Source organism: Nanorana parkeri, unplaced genomic scaffold (genome assembly GCF_000935625.1).
Source record: "Nanorana parkeri isolate BGI_ZX_2015 unplaced genomic scaffold, ASM93562v1 scaffold430, whole genome shotgun sequence".
NCBI lineage: Eukaryota > Metazoa > Chordata > Amphibia > Anura > Dicroglossidae > Nanorana > Nanorana parkeri.
The window spans coordinates 269,884-290,303 of record NW_017306698.1 but is presented as its reverse complement, the minus strand read 5'-3'; the positions used below and the strand labels follow the sequence as shown (position 1 = coordinate 290,303).

The following is a 20,420-nucleotide window of genomic DNA, read 5'->3' as shown; positions in this document are numbered from 1 at the left end:
TCTTGCTGAATTGGCCGATCCCAGGACTGTCTAAAGCTTTGGATAATTTAATTACTTTCTTTCTGTTGGCAGCCAAAATAACCATAGTTAGGGCTTGGAAAACACCAACAATTCCATTCCACTTGGTCAAACAAAAAATGTTTTGGATTATGGTCCATGAGAAACTTCACAGCATCCTCCAATATAATAAAAAAAGTTTTGAATTGACCTGGACCCCTGGTTGTTATATACAGGGGTGCTGGAAACCGGGTAATTTTCATTGTACAACTTTTTTGGAATTTTTCTCTGGGGACTATGTTTAAGGTTTAAGTAGATGTTGGGCTATTTGGTCGGGGATGGAGCTACTCTTTTCGGACTCTTAAGCTGTTCTGCTTCCTTTAGTATCTATTTCCTTCTCTTTTTGTCTGGTTTTTTTTTTTTTCTTTATGCTCGCACATGTGAGGCGTTTAGTACATAGATGCTGGACAGAAAGTCTTCTATTGATATAGATATGGAGAAGATCATAACAAATGTTTGCTTCAGACATAGGCAGATCCCAAGGCCAGATATTCCTCTCAGACTGTTCTGATTTTTGATTGTAGTGATGGGGATAAATTGGCAAGAATAGTGGATAGATATGTTCTGTTGTACAGAACTATTATATATTGTGTGTATGGCCTCTAGTGATCCCCTCCTACTACTGGATTATGCTAATGTGGAAGAATCTGTAATGCAATTTTATGCTATACTGATTGTGCATCATGTGCTATTTTATTGTTTTAATGTACTTTGGAAAATTAATAAAATACTTTGAAAGTTAGAATCATTCCCCTCACCTTCCATCCCGGACAGATCAATTATAAAATACAGAAGTACACAAACCAAAACTATTTTCCTTTTTATTAAACATTACATATTAAAAAAAGACTATGCATCAGGAGATGTATCCACTCCCTAAATTATAATCATGGACGGGCACACTGTTGCTAGTATAATAAAAAATCAAAATGCAGCAATCATTTTCAAATTTCACCTGTACACAATAAACATAAAACCATTACTTTTAACATGACATTGGAGGTATGATGTCTTCATCCTTAGGTATAAGTTTTCCCTTCAATACTATCCCAAATCTGTCTCTGAGCAGATCAGGAATCTCATCATCAGTAAGGTCTCGAGTGGACTTCACACACCCACCCCCTGGGGTAAATTCTGTAGTAATCAGTCTGTGCCCCATGTATGTCAGTCTGCCCCGCAGGAGCTGAAGGGAGCAAAGGGACTTGCAGGTAAATATAGAACTTGGTGAAGTCTGGTGATACTCACACATCTCCTTGAAGTCTTCGAATGTATATTCATCAAGAGTGAATGAAAACAGACTTCTCCAGAGGTTACCATCTTTTCTCTCCAAGTACCATGTTTTTGTCTCCACCCGTAGCCTAAAAACTCCATTGTCCTGCTCCTCTTCCCATCCATCCTCCAGTGGAATTGGGTCAATAATACCCTCTCCAAACCCAACATCACAAAGCCATCTTCTTCCTTCTAGCTCTACCATGGTTACCAGATGATCAAATTGAGGCCCATACTCACAACTGATTTTGTTCCTCACTCTTGCTGATAACACCTTGGGGTGGTACCCCAGTTCTTCTAGCACCCACAAGAAAAGGCCATTGCTCTCATAACAAATGCCACCACGCTTTCTCACAACAATTTTCTCATAAATCCATGGCATTTCCAGTATAATCTTTCCCCCACTGTGGATATCCAGGTTTTCTGCAGGCACAGAGAGGACATGATGGCGGTGTAACTCCCGTAGTGCCGAAAGGGAAGGTGGCCCGGAGTCTGTCATATTGACCCGCTTGAAATATGCCTTCAGGTCCATCTGCAATTAAAAATAAATAGGTAAAAATATTATGCTACTATGGTTTGTGTTCAACCATTTCAAAGTCCACAGTGCTTGGTTTTCTCTTTACCATGTATGTATTCAGCTGGATGAATAGGAACTTGGTGTAACAGTACAAAATTAAAAGGAACCTGCTAGGATAGGTTTCCCAAAGGTGCCTTAATATGCAAGTTTGGGGATTGCAGTATATTGATACATCTGCGCTCCAAAACTGCAAGCTTTTGTGGGGTGTTCCCGGTCTGCAGTGGTCAGAACCTACCGAAAGGTGGTCCAAGGAAGGAAAACTGGTTAAACAGCAACAGGGCCATTGGTGGCCAAAGCTCATTGATGCACGGTGGGAGGGAAGGCTGGCCGTGTAATCCGATCCAATAGAAGAGCTCAAATCGCCAGAAAACCTAATGCTGGTTTAAATTTAAAGGTGTCTGCACACTCAGTGCTTTGTAGTTTGTGGTGTATGGGGGGTGCGTAGCCACAGACCGGTGAGGGTGGCCATGCCGACTTGTGTTCACCACCAAATGTGCCTACAATGGGCTCGTGAACATCAAAACTGCACCGTGGACCAAAGTAAGATGGTGGCCTGGTCTGATGAATCACATTTTCCTTTACATCATGTGGATGGGCAGGTGTGTGTCACTTGCCGGGGAAAGAGATGGTACCATCGGAGGCAGTGTGATGCTTTGGGCAATGTTCTGCTGGAAAACCTTGGGTCCTGACATTCCTGTGGATGTTACTTTGACACATACCACCTAATGTACCTAAACATTTTTGCTGACCAAGTACACCCCTTCATGGAAACGGTATCCCCTGATGGCAGTGGCCTCTTTCAGCAGGATAATGCACCCTGCCACACTGCAAAAATGGTTCAAGAATGGTCTGAGGACCACGACAATGAGTTTGAGGTGATGACTTGGCCTCCAAATTCTCTAGATCTCAATCCAATGAGCATCGGTGGGATGTGCTGGAAAAACAAGTCCGATCCATGGAGGCTTCACCTCACATCTTACAGGACTTAAAGGATCTGCTGCTGATGGCTTGGTGCCAGATACCAAAGCATACCTTCAGAGGTCTAGAGAAGTCTTGATGGGTCAGAGCTGTTTTGGTGGCAAAAGGAGGACCTACTGAATATCAGGCAGATGGTCATCATGTTATGGCTGGTGGATATGTAAACCCAAATCACTAAAATCTTATATAAGCCTTATAACATTTTGAGAAGTATTTATCATTTTTAAATCTGCAGCTTTTAATAAAACAATACCTGGTCATCCTGTACCCTGATAAATGCTATGCAGTCATCACTGAAGTGTGACAGGAATTGGCTGCAGGGCATCCGCAGCATTGAGATTAAATTCAGAGTGGAAACCGCGCTGATGCGCAACTGCCCTGGTGTGAATGGTTCCTTAGGCAGACTGCATTGTATTTGTTGCTGTTGAAATAACCAAATGTGTCTATATTGAGAAATGCTCAATTTTTACTTGCTGCCACATGTGAACCTCCAGGATGACAGCTGAATAGCACTGAAGTGGAGATATGACCTGCAAGAATGAATAAAAGGATTTAATTTTGAAGAAAACTTGGAGTGCTAGTGACCTTTTTTTCTGTTTTGCAAGTATTTGGCACACCATCCGCGGCCACTTCAGCACCCGCCGCCCCACATTATATAAGGCTTCTCGGTCAGGAGTGCGGTGGGACTCTCTATTTGACTACAAACATGAATATGTCACAAGAACACTTAGAAAAAGGTGCATGACTGAGATAAAACTTTGCGGTTAGTTAGAATGACATTTTGGACTTTGCCACAAAAACATCTGTCACTAACACGTTCATAAATTCCCCCGTTGTGTTTTCCTGGCTGATGTGTTTGTGAAACATTTTCAAAATCTGGAATGCAGTGTTTAAATCCTGAATTGCACTATATGGATCAATGCAAATGTTCTTTTCCTATTCTCCATGATGTGTGGCATTTTCTTTACTTGCAGTATATCCTTTTCTGTGAGTCTAAACTGTTCAAAGGCTGGAATGGAATGTAAACACAGGCTAGCAGTCAGGGCTCCCCTGTGACACAAAAGGCATGGATTTGTTTTGTTGACAAAGTTTTAACTCTTAAACAAAAACAAAATCAAAAAAACTCACCTTCTGCTAGGACTGGGTCTAATTCCACTCGCAAACTGAAACAGGAAGACAAGAAGTCATGTGACATTGCACGATCCGCTGCTGCCACTGATGTGTTCCAGGACGATGTACACAGAGCTGAAGACGCAGAGCAGCAAACCCCTGCACTAGGCACGTTTCAAAAGTGACACTAAACTCAGGAGTTAAACCTTCATACAGTCAGGTATCTTAACTATTAACAAAAATGTATCTTATATGTGTAGCACTCGGCCGTAGATCCTCAAATCTCTGAATTGGTGCCGACACTGTCCTTCCTTCTGGAGGGTGGCTACTTTTCTTCCCATGGTCTCTGTTCTCTTCATCCGATCATCTTCTTTCCTGTAGTTTACAGGAGTCCCTCCAGCGCTGGTGCCGGCCTCTGATCCAGTGCTGACTGCTGTGTCAGCTGTGTCCCACGAAATCTGTGCGGGTGCACACTGCCGGACTGCGTGCATAGACTTACCCTGTGTCTCTCCTTGTCTCCCGGCCAAAGATCTCTACTGCGCATGCGCCCGCCCCATGAACCTTTGCGGCCGCCCGAGAATTTTCAGATCCTTGGACGGGAGCGCGAGGCGGAGACACAGGTAAGTTTAATGTTTTTGCATATATCTACTGCTTGCTAGCTGTAGATATATGCAAAAAAACCCGGAGGCTTTAATAACCCTTTAAAAAGGAGAATTATGAGGCGAGTGATTTTCACTCAGCTTCATAATCTGAGCCGACCTGTGACAATGAAACTGTCACAGGTCGGCTCAGTAGATCGGGAAGTGAGCGAACACATACCGTCGCTCGCTCATTTCTCTATCTATCCCTGCAGAGAGCCGTGGCTGTAACTTACGGCTCCCTGCAGGGATTCCCCCCCTCCCCTGTCCAATCCTACAGCGCTGACTGGCGGAACGGACGTAGGAGGGGGCGGGTACAGCTGGCTCTGCCTCTGGACAGGCAGAGCCAGCTGTCAATCCCACAGCTGGGTGGATCCAGACAGTATTGTGGGGATCTGTCCCGGCTGTGGAGTCTCAGGTATACTCAGCTTTGGGTGATGAGGACGCTAGTTTGTGTTCTCCGTGACCCTTAGGAGAACTACGGGGAAAAGCCCTGACCCCATAGTTCTCCTTTAAGGTACTTAAATGCATTTTTAAGCTTTTACTCCTGAGTATGGTGTCACTTTCGGTGTTTGTCCCTGGGTGTGCTCCACTGATTGTAACATGATGCATTGTAAGCATGCTGCCGTCCACAACCATCTATGCGTGTAACTCCCACTGACACCCAATGTTATTTCCCCACTACTGCCACTTGGAACAGTTCATTTGATTTCCCTTCACTGTCACTAAACCACATCACACACACACACACACACACACACACACACACAAATCATTTTCCACTTACAATTTTCAGAGCTGGTAAAAGACTTCCCAAAACATACATTCTCTGAACGCTCAGGACCGACAGAATAAAAAAAAAAAAAAGATAGTGCTAGTGATTTCATAGCTCCCACGACAGTTGTGCAAATGATTATCCAAATGTTGACCCAAACAATATTTTAGTATATATACTAAAAGCGTTATTAGTGCACACAACAACCATCTTACTAAATGAGATATTCACAAATCTCTCTCTCTAAAAATTTTAAAATATTTGTAACGTTTCATTTGTGTCTTTCAAGCAAACAGTAAAAATCAATCAACCTCTGCTAAGAATCTGCAAGCTGGCCTCACACCTATGTGTTAGGAGCACCTCTGTGCAGGAATGTATACCCCCCCGCCCTCCAAAAAACCCCACTGCTTTTTATCGTGCAGCTATTGTGAACGAACCCGAAGGCCCTGTTCACACTTTATGCACAACCGCAGCACGCATGACCACACGTCACATGTATGTGCACTTGCTGCGCATCAGCCTATTTATTTCCATGGGCTGCTGCACGCATGACAAAGAAGCTCATGCAGCATTTTCAGCTGCAAGCTTCACCCATTTTTTAACGCACAGGCAAAGACGCAAATTTTACAGGCAGTATTTTTGTTCCCATTAACAAGTAATGCACTGCGTGGATGCATGCCAATGTGCACAGCAAAGTGTGAACAGCGCCCAACAGTAGATTTTTTTAGCTACACTTATAGATTTCCATACAAACATTAAAAAAAATCTCATCAGAACATTCAATAACGTCAGACACTTTAAGGTTATTTAAAATTTCATTTGGTTTTAACATTCTATTTTGGAAATGAATGGTATTTCCCGAACAAAAACCAGATACACCGTATTAAAAAAAAATACATCCTGCTCCTTTGATTTTTTTTTTTTCTATTACTATGGTTGAAAACGAGTTGACGTGACCCCATTAGCTATTAGAAAATCGAATGAACGCACTCAATGCAAATTCCTTAACAAAATTCTACGGGAGTTTGGGCAGCCCAACTGTCCCTGTTAACACTTAAGTCAGGCATTGAGTACCATCATTAAATCCCAACTACATGGAAATGGTTCCCCTCTTCAAGGGTTAAGTGCTCAATTATGCATAGGACAAGAAAACGGGGTTTTACTTACCCAATCTCCACTCAGGGCTGGAATTACAGATCACGGTGCCCCATAGCAGAAATGTGATGGGGGGAGCCCCTCCTATGACCTCGCTCTGAGCTAAGCTGGTCATACACCTATAAAGTATCTGCAGATTTTCTATGGTCAGTGCAACAGATTCCTCCATCTATGCTAAACTGTGTGGATGGAGGAATCTCCCACTGGGCCAAGCTTCAGTATCTTGCTAGCCGGCCCCGCTGGCTGTCCAAATACCTGAACAATCTGATTGGATACAGGCATTGTTCAGGTGTTTTGGCAACCAGTGGTGCCGACTAGAAAGATACTGAAGCTTGGCCCAGCGGGAGATTCTTCCATCCACACAGTTTAGCGTAGATGGAGGAATCTGTTGCACTGACCATAGAAAATCTGCAGATAATCTATAGGTGTATGGCCAAGATTCCAAAGGCTTCTTATGTGCATCTGAACTCATCTCTACACTGTAGACTTTACAGGGGATTAAGATTTGGCGTCATCTCCAACCCTTAATGATACAGTACTGTATTATCTTCACGTGTTCCATGTTTAATTTGCCCCAACAACCTATTGGGGCCCCCTTCCACCCCCAGGCCCCATAGCAGCCATCTAGGCTGCTACAGTTACACCATTGTCCCTACCAACCTGGCAGTTGGTACTCTTCTCCTCCTCTAACAGTAGAATGTTCCCCAGCATCCTCACGTGTCATGCAGGTTTATGGAACATAAGACGTAATGACATCAGCAATCCTTAGACCACCAGAGCTCAGGGGAGAAGAAGCTGCAGGGACTGGTCTAGCAGACCAGAGGTCAGGTAAGTCAAACAGCTTCTCCTGTCCCCTGGGTATAAACAAAGTTAACCCTTAGTCTCTGTTCACACCTAGGTATTTTGTAGCTCACAGCTACGATAGGCTGAACACAAGGTATCCCATTGTTTTCTACGGTCCCTCTTCACACCTGAGCGTTCTATCGCCGGTAGTACACAAGCTACTTTTCTGCAGATTTCTGCACTTTTGGCACCATAGACTTCAATGGAAACACCTGTAAACACAGGGGGCAAGTTTTTGCATTTTTGTCACACAAGGCCAATCTACCAACTAAAAACAAGAGTAAAACCGCTTTTGAAAATGCACATGAGAAACGCACAAATACGCTAGACAAAAATGTGCAAAACTCTGTTGCCTAGGTGTGACTGGAGGGTACCAGTGCATGGGAAACAATTTCCCTTCCCTGGAGTCAGGCTTTACTTCCACTATCTTTCTCTAATCATCACATATCTGTTCCAATGTGTAATCACCGGTCCATCGGTACCTGGAAAGCCTGACTTTTATAGGAAAGGGGCGGGCACTTTGAAGAACCCCATGGTTGGCCCTCCCAAACCACCTGACCACACAGACAAAACAAAAACTATACTCTTCAAGACGCGCCACAAAACAGTGGCACGTGGCCGCTTTGATCAGCTGACAGAAGCGGCTCGGGGCGGAAAATCCATGACACACGGCGCCCTGTGTACTCCATGGGTGTCAGCCGATGAAGAGGTTCCCGGGCAGAGGTCAGCTGCCGGTATTCCGGTTCATAGTCCACAATGCTGAGAGCCGCTATAAGCCCGGTGCACGGCCCGGCTCTCTCCCTGTGCATGCGCTCCATGTCCGGCGCGGTACAGCTGCGGGTGTGCCCGGAGCGCTGCCTGTTCGATGACCCGCTGCGGGTGCAGGTGAGCGGGCTGATCCCCGGGCAGGAGGTGACTCTCCGCACCGAGCTGACCGATGAAGGCGGGGAGCTGTTCACTTCCCTGGGCCGGTACCTATCCCATAATGCAAAACTATCTCTAATCTACAAAGTATGCATAAATATTATTAAAGTGCAAAATAATCTGCCAAACGTTTCACAATGTAAAAAAAACATGAACATATACATATACCGTACATAAGATAATGTTGATCACAATTAAACAGTAAAAAAAAATATAGTCCATATCCCTCAATCTTGGATACAAAATATCTTCTTGTTTACGTGACAATTGATAACACCTGAGATGAAAAATCCACATAAACTGTCAATCCAGCACCTTGTGATTGAATGTTCAGTCAGTAGTATTCAATACAAATAAACCCCGCGCCAGATTCCGTGATAGCAGCAACACTAAAATAATATGATAATATTATTGAAAATTAATAAAATGTGTTGTGCTGTGAACCAAAATGTCACACAAATATTATCCAAATCTGTCTCCTGTCACAAAACTGTGAAAAATATAAATCCCAATCTTATTTTATGAACATCTTATACAATATAAGTAAACACACCCAAACTATGCATGAACAGAGGGGCATATAAATAAATATCTATATAAAATATGACAACAAATATAGTAATGTGACTTGGTGGTCATCCACACTAATATAATATGAAAGTGCAAAAGTGTTCAGTCCACATGAAGTCCTTCAATCAGTGTAACAATGATCATTCCACATATAGTGCTTCAGTCATGCAAACAACATTGGTGTATTGTTGATGTATCCACTCCCATTACATCTATCGACTGTGTCTTCACCCATAATAATAATATCTGCCTCTCGCCTTATGGAGAGACCTCTCAGAGAGAAGGTCATCAGCGTGTTACCCCGTTTAAAGCCAGGAAGGGGTTATCCTGCCCTTATCAGTCTTAAGCTGACCATACACCTTACAACCATCGCAAGACTTTGTCTTGCGATTGTTGTAGGGTAATTAAAAAAAACGTACGATCTGCCCATCTTGGACAGGCAGATCGTAATTGCGATCACCGAAAGCCTGCCCCGCTGAGGGGCAGGCTTCCGATGACTGCAATGCTGAAAGGGCAGTGTGCGCTTCCGGCATTTGTCTTACGAGCAGGCCACAAACCCGCCGACAATCGTACGATTCTCGGCGGGTTTTCGAGCCTGCTCGTGAGACAAAAGACGTGCGACCGTACAGTAGAAACGGGCACACGCCTTCCATACACCTGCCGATTATCGTACGATCGCAGGATTTCCCGCGATTATCGCATGATAATAGGCAGGTGTATGGGCACCTTAAGGATCGTTTCACAGACAATGTTTAATCTCAATGAGTCCAGTAGATGTCGCTCACCCACACCGACATTATAACAGAACATAGATCATCGCACAGACCATTCGATTACCATAAAACATCCCTTTATTTGTAAAACTAATTACATTTTGATAAGTTCAAAATTACAAGTGCTCCTATGACTTCCACACAGACAGCGTGTCCACAGACTCCTCAGTTCCGTCTCGTGGCTGACATAAGATGGAACTGAGGAGTCTGTGGATGCGCCGTCTGTGTGAGAGTCATAGGAGCACTTGTACTTTGCCATTGATTGAGCTTATCGAATGTGAGTAGTTGTAGAAATAAAGGGATGTTTTATGGTAATCAAACGGTCTGTGCGATGATCTATTTTCTGTTATAATGTCGGTGTGGATGAGCGACATCTACTGGACTCATTGAGATTAAACATTGGAGGAGTCTTAGGGACGATCCTTAGACTGATAAGGGCAGGAGAACCCCTTCCTGTCTATAAACGGGGTAACACGCTGATGACCTTCTCTCTGAGAGGTCTCTCCATAAGGCGAGAGGCAGATATTATTATTATGGGTGAAGACACAGTCGATAGATGTAATGGGAGTGGATACATCAACAATACACCAATGTTGTTTGCATGACTGAAGCACTATATGTGGATTGATCATTGTTACACTGGTTGAAGGACTTCATGTGGACTGAACACTTTTGCACTTTAATACTATATTAATGTGGATGACCACCAAGTCACATTACTATATTTGTTGTCATATTTTATATAGGTATTTATACGCACCTCTGTTCATGCATAGTTTGTCTGCGTTTACTTATTTATACTATGTATGAGGTTTGTGAAATCAGATTGGGATTTATATTTTCCACACAATTTTGTGTAGATGTAAAGAAACCCGACTTGGATACTATTTTGTGTGACATTTTGGTTCACAGCGTGACACAATTATTTTACTAATCAATAGTATCCATTAGCAATCCTTAATATTTACCCTTTGTCATATACAGACACCCCACGTGGAATTGTGCTTACCCCCAGAGTCTGACCCTCTGTTACTAGAAAAGGTCAAACAGCACAAGATGTTAAATCAATCCTCCAAGGGCAAATCCACAGGTATCCAAACAATTCTCAGGGGCCATAGAAAAGATGCAGGGAGAGGCTCATAGCGTATTAAAACCATACAAACAGTAAAGGGTAATCACATTTAATGGAGCTACATCCCTCACCCAGATTCTCAGCAAAAATTATTAAAGAGAAAGAAAATGCAGGAAAATCACAAACTCCATGCACAGTCCTGTAAGTACGCAGCATATCACGATGAGGGCTACACATTGCGGAAACAGAGTATGCATGACTTGACTGTTTTGCAGCATTGCACGATCATAGAGATCACTTTATAGCGCCTCCTAATTACAGTGAACGTGCCACAAGAGAAGTGAACGATCCTGGGAGATTTTAGTCACCCTATTGCAGGACCGAATATCGTCTGTGTAGCCCTAGTCTTAGTCTTCAAAGCCTGATTTAGCCTTATGTTCTATTACTCTGGAACGCGGGTGTCTTGGGGGTTCCATTGAAATTGAATGGCACGCAATGCACCAACATGCAGTAATGCACCTTATGCAAGGCAAATGGTATGAAGAAAAGACTTGCATATTAAAACATGTGGCAAGGGATGGAAACCTTCGCACTCCAGTTGTGGTGAAGTTACAAACCCCATCATCCCTCTGCATCTTGCAGTCATGCTTGGGGTTGTTTGAGTCCTTCAATGCCTCATGGGACTTGTAGATTCACAACAGCTGGAGTGCCGAGGTTGCCTACCCCTGACACATGAGTTTAGTTGGGCTTGAAAGGAAACCTGTGCTGAGAAATTATCTAGATGGCCATTGTCAACTGCTCATTTTAAAGATCTCGATTGATTGGCTGTAATGCTGGTGCAATGACAGTAACACTTCATTGACATGGAACAGAAGTGCAGATCAGGAGTTCTGATACCACTTGGCTGTATACTTATTCCAGCCTATCTGACTCTTGCTGCAGGAATCTTCTAATGCAGCAAACCCCCCCTCCCCCCATGTTAATGGCGCCTAAGGGCACAGTTTTTCCAATTATACTGCTGTGCTTTATATGTGTATATAAATATCTGCATGTAGCGAAGTTTCTGAACGTTCATTTTTTTTTACACTGAATACCCACAATGTTGCTGAATTGGAGCTAGGGCCCTTTGCATATGTATGGCCCATCAGTCATGTCAGAAGGGATAAGCTATGACTCCCATGCTCACTTTTTGTCCTGATATACTGTTGGAAAATTAGAATGAAATTGAAATGGCTTAAAACTCTTTAGTTGAGTCTAGAATACGTGAGTCAGAACCAAATTCTTTCTTTTTTTTTCCATTTAGATTAATTCAATTGAACAGTTTTAAAGTGGGATGTCTTCTCTTCTGTCTAATGTGTAGGACCTGGTCCATTTCCTGGCATCATAGATCTGTACGGAACAGGGGGAGGTCTCATGGAACACCGAGCCAGCCTCTTGGCCAACCACGGCTTTGCGACAATGGCACTTGCATTTTTCGATTATGATGACCTTCCTAACAATCTAGGTGGCCTTCATCTGGACTACTTTCGGGAAGGTTTGGAGTTTTTAAGACGTCACCCAAAGGTATTTCTGGATTTCTGTTTGGTTTTTAAATAATATGACTTGGTTTTGAAGGTGCTACAGTGCATCCAAATGCACCTATGTGTGTTTAAAATGTATGGCTGCCTAAATACAATGTGGGTCAACTCACTAAATGTGCATTAAAAACAGAATGAATAAAGTCTATCCTTGTCAACATTGGATGTAGTTGTGCGTTAGTCTTTGGACCGATAATGGTCTGATTTTGAGGCACGTTGAGGTCTTGTGTTACCACAGCCAACAGTACGTAGTAGCAGCTTTTTTAGCGTAGGTGGCATCTACAGTACATTGTACAATGAGGTCAGTGATACCAAATTCTGACTTAATGCTCCAAGATGGGCACTTTTACCTCCCACAAAGTATAGCCATTCTGCAGTCTCACTTGACTTTAATTCTAGAGGAAGCAGTCAGTTTCAGCTTTATAGAATTATTCTTTACATTTCTATGCCGTGCTCATGACCTCAGACATTTTGGAATTCTTTCCCACTCATTCTAGTAAAAGTAGGCGAAATTCTGTAAAGTTGGAGGTGAAGCAAAGACAGATTGAACATAGTGTTTACTGCTGTTTAACGCACAATGTAAGGGCTTTTAAACAAGGGATCTGGTAATAAACTAGGTTTGCATTGTGAATAAATGATACCATGAATTGTTTTTTTAGTTCACATTCTTATTTTCTAATTTTAAAGAGAAATTTAAGGTACAATGGAGAATATTGAAACCATATCCGTCATGTTTTCATAGGTTAATAAACAAGAAATTGGGATTATAGGCCTTTCTAAAGGTGCTGACCTAGCAATCACAATGGCAACTTTCCTACCTGGAGTCAAGGCAGTTGTCAGTATATCTGGCTGCAATGCCAACACTATGGCCCCATTACCATGTGATGGCTTTGTGCAACCATGCTTGGGCTTTAGTGCTGAGAAGATTAAGTTTACAGAAGCTGGCGAAGCGGATCTTTCAGAGTTTATGGAAGATCCTATGGACCCGGCATTTCAGGAGTGCCTCATCCCAGCTGAACGGTCCTCTGCCTCCTTCCTCCTCTTATCCGGTCTCGATGACAAGAACTGGCCCAGCGCATTATACACTAAGCAGTTTGTTGCACGTCTCAAAGAGCACAACAAGGATGTGGAATCTTGCTATTACCCTGGGGCTGGTCATCTGTTGGAGCCCCCTTATTTTCCTTTGTGCAAGGCTTCCAAACACAAGCTATTGGGAATGCCTATGTTGTGGGGAGGTCAGCTTAGAGCCCATGCTAAAGCACAAGAAGATGCATGGAAAAGGATCCTAACATTTTTCTCGAAGCAGCTCAAAGCCAATATTACCACTTACAGCCGTCTGTAGATACCCTCTAGCAATAAGAATGCTAATGTACAATTTGTGATGTCATCAATAAATACATTTTAAGTAATTTTCCATTTTCAATGTTCTTGTCTGCAAATTATTTGCTGTCTTCTGGATTGTTCAGTTATTTCTCAACAATTATAGTTATCCAGTGAATGCTGAAAGCAACTTTTAAAGTGTATTTCCACTTTCGCAGCCAAATAAGGATAACGCCTTACATGTTCCCATTCACATACCACAAGTAAAAAAAATGCTTGCAGTTTAAATTACTTTTACTTGGTTTGGGGTTTCTTGGCTTCTTAAGACGAGTTAAAATTCCTACTTGTTCTATTTTATGTTAGGAGGGGTTGTGAGGGGTTAAAAGATTACAACCCTGGCCTCTCTATTGTATGTTAATGAGAGAAACGCAATCCTCAAATTTCAGTCCTAAGTCTTTCTGTAAGGACAGATCACTGAGAAGATACTGAGAAATACCTGGAACCGGCCATCTCGCTTGCTGCAACAAAACATCTAAAAGGTAAGAAATATTTACAAAATCTTTTAAAAAATATGCTGTGTGAATGGGAACACATAATAAAGATATAGAGGGGTTTTCTCTAATCTGACTGCAAAACTGGGAATACACTTTCAATTTACAATTAGAGAAGAGCTATTGTGTAAAGTATAAAGAAATATTTTGTCATATCAGTTAAAGTATACAGTATGTAAACTAGAGGTGCACCGAAATGAAAATTTCACAACTGAAGTAAAAAAAGTCAGGCCGAAACCAAAAATGTTTTTTATTTTACCGTTTTCACATTTTTAAAAATATTTTATTTTTGTAATAAACTTTTTAAATATTTATATTCATTTTTAATTAAATATTTACATTTTTTACTTTTAGGGGCTTTGGGGAAATATTGGGGGTCTAAACAGACCCCCTGATATTTCCCTTTTAAAATAGAAAAAGAGATTGAGGAGACAATCCTCAATCTCTTTTTCTGCATTCCCTGTTATCAATGAACAGGAATCCTCCATGGTGAGTGTTCCTGTTCATTCATAACATGAGAACATAGTATGTGTACTATAACCACAATTATGAATGAATAGGAGGTGATGTAGATCACTTCCCATTCATTCATAATTGAGGATATAGTAAACATACTGTGTCCTCAATTATGTACAAACACTCAGTCACATGCTGTCACAGGAGGTTGAGCTAGCGGTGCAGGAGGAGAGCTCAGCCTCCTGTGACAGCGCTGGCTGTCTCCGTCCACACACCGCTCTCCTCTGATCTGTGACAGGAGGCTGAGCGATGTGGGAGGAGAGACACCAGCCGCTCACGGCACTCTCCTCCTGCAGCGCTCGGCTGCCTGTGACAGTTTCTCTCCTCCCTGCTTGGACACGGAGCAGCGCCCAGCGGGGAGGAGAGAAAGAATGGATGCACCGCTGTATCGGCAGAAAAATGTCACTTTCGGCATTATGCCAAAAGTTCAATTTTTGGCTGATATGTTTCGGCGGCCGATATATCGGTGCATCCCTAATATAAACCCTAACCCTACTGGTGAAAGCATTTTATTACATCAGAAATCCAGTGCTGTCCTGTTCAATCTACAGTGTTCTCTCAAAACAACTTTATCCAGAAGTGTGTTAGGATTACAGACACCTTCCATTTTCTGGAGGGGATGTGTTCTCTAGGTTTAACACATGCCCTCTCCTAGAGTGACAATACTGCTCCTCCATAGATAAGTACAGTAGGTGAGCGTTGTCACCCTAGGACACATTGTTTGTTATTGGCAAGATCACCAGATGAAAATAAGCCCGCAAAAAGCAATCAAATGCAGCCCCCCACATATACTGGTAGGGTGCAATATATTACATTTTCCTTTTGGGTTTAGGTACACTTCATTCTGCCATCACAGACTCCGACATTAATCTAATCATCCGGCTGGTGCCGGGATATCCCAGATTCTGCTGGTAGAAATGTAATTATAGTTAATTGGCACTGTGAGATGTTTCAGATACTTGTGGGACACCTGTTCACGTGCTTTTAGGTAGTAGTATCCAGCTAAACACTGCAGGAATGTAAAAATAAATCCCATCATCCATAGACATGTGGAATATTGTTTAACTGCTAAATATAAACTATCAAAACATTTTTATTAATGCTCATCCAACAGCTTATTGATAGTCTAGTGTCTCCCAATTGTGAGAAAGTTTGTGATCCTTTAGGAACATGTAATCTGATCATGATGATAAAGACCATCTTTCTGGACCTCATATTTCCCTGCCAGTATTTTAATACAAGGCTGCATTAGTTTTTCTCTCTTCAAGCACGCTTTAAAAAAAGAGTCTGGTGTAAGTGGCTGCGGCAGGTCTTGCTGGTGTTACTGAAACCCAAAGTCCAGCACTAAGCTGTGGAGGTGTCTCTAGAACTGTTAATCCTGATAATGGTGCTCTAAAGCTGGCCAGATACTGATAGATATTTGTACAAGCGTTCACATAACAAAATCTCATCTGAACATTTGATAACGCCATCAGAGACATGAACGTTGTTCAAAATGTCGTTTTGTTTACACATTGGATTTTGGAAATGAACAAAAACCACATTCACTGTTAGAATTTTTTTTCATTTAAGAAAACATTTTCTATCCTTCCTTTTTTTTAATATTTATAGGTAACAGGTTTGTTTTTTTAGAAACAAATTATGTATGGTGAGACTAGGACTTGCTCTGTATACTAGACATCTAATCAGGCAGTGGGAACTCTGGACTGACTATCTCATTCTGCTTCCCTAGAACCGCTACTGTGTTAAGTAATCCTGCCAGGTCGTTAAACCTATTACACTGGCAGCAAGTTTTAAAAGCAGCTACCTAGGGGTGCTTTCACAAATCCATGATACACATCCCGGGTCCTATGCTGCACTACTTTATTTGCACTGGCCCATCACTTTATAAACAATCTTCCCTTGCAAATGATGGAGCACACCGCTTATCCATACAGCTGAAAACAACTTTTTTTTTTAAACCAACAGTTATTAGGATACTCCACCCACAACCTCCCTCTGGTTGCCATGCACAGCCGCTTCAGTTTTGATAAATTCCCCTCAGTGTGTCTATACTGTATCAAGTTACATGTAAAAGCCTAGAAACAAATGTTTTAGGCACATGTGAAAATGTAAAATAGGTTGGGTAAACTTTATGCTTTGTGAATTAATCTGATCTCTTAGCAGTTTTAGAATAGTAAATTATGTGTAATACGCACACACACTCACGCATGGCCATATGAACAAGATAAGTATGAGTGGGATTGGGCAATAAGAGGAGACCAAACAATGGACTGAAGGGAAAGAAGCTGCTTTTTAGTTGAGTTGACAGTATTAAAACATATCTAAAGCCATTATTTTTTCATTTTGGATGGTGTAGGAAATGCTTAAAACTTTTGTCAGGTTTATTTAGCCATCTGTTTTCCATTGGGGAGATATTTCGTCTCTTCTTGCCCTGTAGACACCACAGGAAGTGAAGGGAAATCCCCTGTAAATTCTAATGCACAGTGTGCCAAGAAATGAGAGCAGGGTGTTACATGTAAAAACAATTATTGGTAGGCAATGAACAACAGGAAAATCCAATGCAAATTATTTACTAAAAACAATTAATCACAACATTTGTTTATTTATTGGATTTTCAAATGACAGATTTACGGTAACTACGCTAAGTTATGACAAATGGTTATCTTAAAATCTTTGTACTGTAAATCTTTATTTTTCTGTTAATGTATTATCAGTAATTGTTGGATTTCATTGTTTTATTCAACTTTTTATCTTGCCATAGTGTTATATAAACTACAGCCCATGAGCAACTTACAAGCCTGCAGGGAGATGGCTTTTCCTTTGAGGTCTATGGAGAAGAGGACACATATGACCTGCTGGCTCTGGGGTGGACTGGAGCTCTGGGTACTAAACGAAGGTAGGTAAAACATATAGGTTGAATGGGGAAGGTGAGGAGGTACTGTAAGGGTTTAGTTGCATGAAGTTTAGTTATCCTTTAAGGTGACTTAAAATAAAAATATGTTGCCAAACTGCACTTCATTGCTCAATGTCAATGCGTAGGAAAGGAGTTCTGTGATGCAAACTGCGGGATAGGTCAGTACACAGTCTTCTTTTACAATTAACTGGTTGTTAGCAGTTTATTTTTTATGACTGGGTGGTTCCAAACCCAAACTATCATATATTTTGTTTAAATATTATTTAAAGGAAAACTCCACTTTCATTGAAAAAAATTGTACAGCATATAAAATTGCTACACAAGCCATTTAGTAATTTAATGTTATTAAAAATGACCTTTTTTTCAATCTAATGCCGCTGTAATTTTCTAAAAACTTAATGCAATATGGAAAGCCCGCCGAAATGTAATTTCCTGTTTTTGTCCTCACAGATTTTTTTCCAGAAGTCTGCACTAAGATATGAGTAATATTTACTCTAAAGCCCCTTACACACGGGGGGTCCGATCAGGTCCATCTGTCAGTTTTTTAGACAGATCTGATCAGAACCTAAAAGTCTATGGGCAACCGGAACCGATGACCTCCGACTCCAGCCAGGTCCGAAAAACAAAACAGAGTTTAGTTTTAAGTGTACCTGATCGTGACAGATTGGGGATAATCTGATGTGAACATCTTCTTACCTCCAACTGCACATAGACCAACGTGGGTCCAGTAAGTTCAGCTTGGAATGGACAGTGACAGCCATTCTGAACTGCTTCAATCAGCAGGGGATATGTGTACGGATCCCCTGTGGATCTGAACTGACAGACACCTCTGTGAAAGGGGCCTAGGTGTTAACTACTTCTAAAGCGATGATGACACTGCAGCTGTCCTCATTAGAACACTGAAATGTCACGAGGTGGTTATAATGAACCCTGACCATCTCCTTCAGGAATCATTTTGGAAAGGACATGGTGAGATGAACAGCTTAGAAACTGGTAGAAATCTGCAACAAAGTTTATTAAAATCCTTGCACTGTACCTTGATCACCCGGGTGGGGGTTGTTTATACAAAAAAAGTGAAGTTACTCTGAGGTTTGCTTTAGGGACATTTTTCTGCTGATCTGTGTGCTGTGAGAATATTAGTTAGAAGTTTAACCTGAAATCTGAACATTGTTTTGAAGACTTTCTGCAGCCCACTCTGCAGGGATCAGTCTGCAATCCTGTCTATTGGGATCTCCAGACATTAATAATCTATGTAAAGTGTTTTGTTTTTGTTTTTCTCTTTTTGCTGTTTGTTCAAGTTCACCTTGTATTTCCTAAAAGCAGAGACCCTGTAGAATAAAATTGTGGCAGTTGCAATTTTTCATGTCTAAAAATATTAGCTCAACAGTTTATAAAACCCATATTTTCAGTAAACAATAACATGATATATTACCCAATTTGTGGTAAGATATAAAAGAGGAAGTTGTGCTGAGTAAAAAGATAGCAATCATGTCAACCTTCAAAATTGTGTGAGCCCGTGAAACTGTAAAAAAAACTTACGGTACCCCAAATAAAACATTGGTGACACTTTAAAAGCCTGTACAAGTCATCAATTTAGACTTTGGCCAGGGAATGACAGCTCAGAAACTGGAAGTGACAAAATCATCATCACTTCCCAGTTTATTCGCTGTTCTCTTTTTCCTCTGTTTGATAACACCCACAATGCCGATACTGGGCCCACAAGAGGGGCATCGGAGCCTGGGAAACGCAGCGGGGATAATTAGGGGGAGGGAGCGCACATGTCAGAGTCCTTGGAAGTGATCAGGCGACTTCACAGCTGCCCACACTACTTCCAGTGTACAGCCGACAGTCAGCTTCGCACATGTAAACAGCAGCTGGCAGTCTGTTTACAGGGGCTCGCTGCCAGCAACTTATGACATATAAATAATAAAATTAAAGATAAACTGCTAAATATATATGATTTTATTACATTACTTGTAATCTAATAAATGGAAGTCTTGGTATTTCAACCAATACTGGATCTGTTGTCTTGAATGAATAGAGTAGAGGTACAGTGCTAATTGTGACTATGTAAGTCAGTGAAGTCTATAAGAGGATGTCACTAGAGTTCATTTTAGGATTCAGAGGTGCTAACAGTATTAATTTATTCCAACCAATTGCTTTCAAATCTTTTCAAATAGTTTCTGTATTCTTCCAATGCAACACTGCAGTTTTCTTTGCATAAAAATTAAGAAGATGAACAAATAGTTATTTAGCAGGGCCTAATTCCATATCTCCTAGTAGCCCCAAAAGGCACCTTGCAGGATTACAAATATTAGGGATGGCAAAGGTAATCAGACATACATTGCGTGACTTTAGATCAGAAGGGTCTAGTATTGTCACAATTCCAAACCATATGTATGAGATCGCTCTGCTCTTTTTTACATAAATGGTACAATGGCATATCTTGTTTACCCATTCTAATTAGCCTAAATCATTGTGACCCTAGGGTTCCTCTAGAGCAGTGTTCCCCAACCCCCGGTCCGTGGATCAAATGGTACTGGGCCGCACAGTCTCAGTGCGGTCCGGTCCTGCAATATGGGGCAGTGCAGGGTCCCGGTGTTCGAACACCGGGGCCCCGCACTGCCGACGGGCTTCACAGTGAGGGGGCGGGTCTTGTGACTCACCTCCCCTCCCGGCCGCGTCCATAGTAACAGGAGGCGGGAGGGGAGGTGAGTCACAGGAGGCGTGTGTGTGTCACACGTCCCGCCCCACCCCCTGCAGTGCACACATCAAAACTCCCTGGCTGGGTAAGTCCG

General features: G+C 41.9%; 2 protein-coding genes across 2 annotated transcripts; one reads left to right on the top strand and one right to left on the bottom strand.

Annotated features, from left to right (window-relative positions):
- Window positions 1-1,029: 1,029 nt before the first annotated feature.
- Window positions 1,030-4,082, bottom strand: LOC108789919 (arylamine N-acetyltransferase 2-like). Its single transcript, XM_018560065.1, has 2 exons — window positions 4,010-4,082; window positions 1,030-1,858 (listed from the first exon to the last, which is right to left on the bottom strand). The coding sequence occupies exon 2, from the start codon at window positions 1,856-1,858 to the stop codon at window positions 1,043-1,045; it is 816 nt and encodes a 271-aa protein (XP_018415567.1). The 5' UTR covers window positions 4,010-4,082; the 3' UTR covers window positions 1,030-1,042.
- Window positions 4,083-8,209: 4,127 nt separating this feature from the next.
- Window positions 8,210-13,689, top strand: LOC108789906 (acyl-coenzyme A thioesterase 1-like). The gene is made up of 4 exons (XM_018560053.1): window positions 8,210-8,413; window positions 10,654-10,759; window positions 12,102-12,304; window positions 13,061-13,689. The coding sequence occupies exons 1-4, from the start codon at window positions 8,210-8,212 to the stop codon at window positions 13,658-13,660; spliced, it is 1,113 nt and encodes a 370-aa protein (XP_018415555.1). The 3' UTR covers window positions 13,661-13,689.
- The last annotated feature ends 6,731 nt before the right edge of the window (window positions 13,690-20,420 follow it).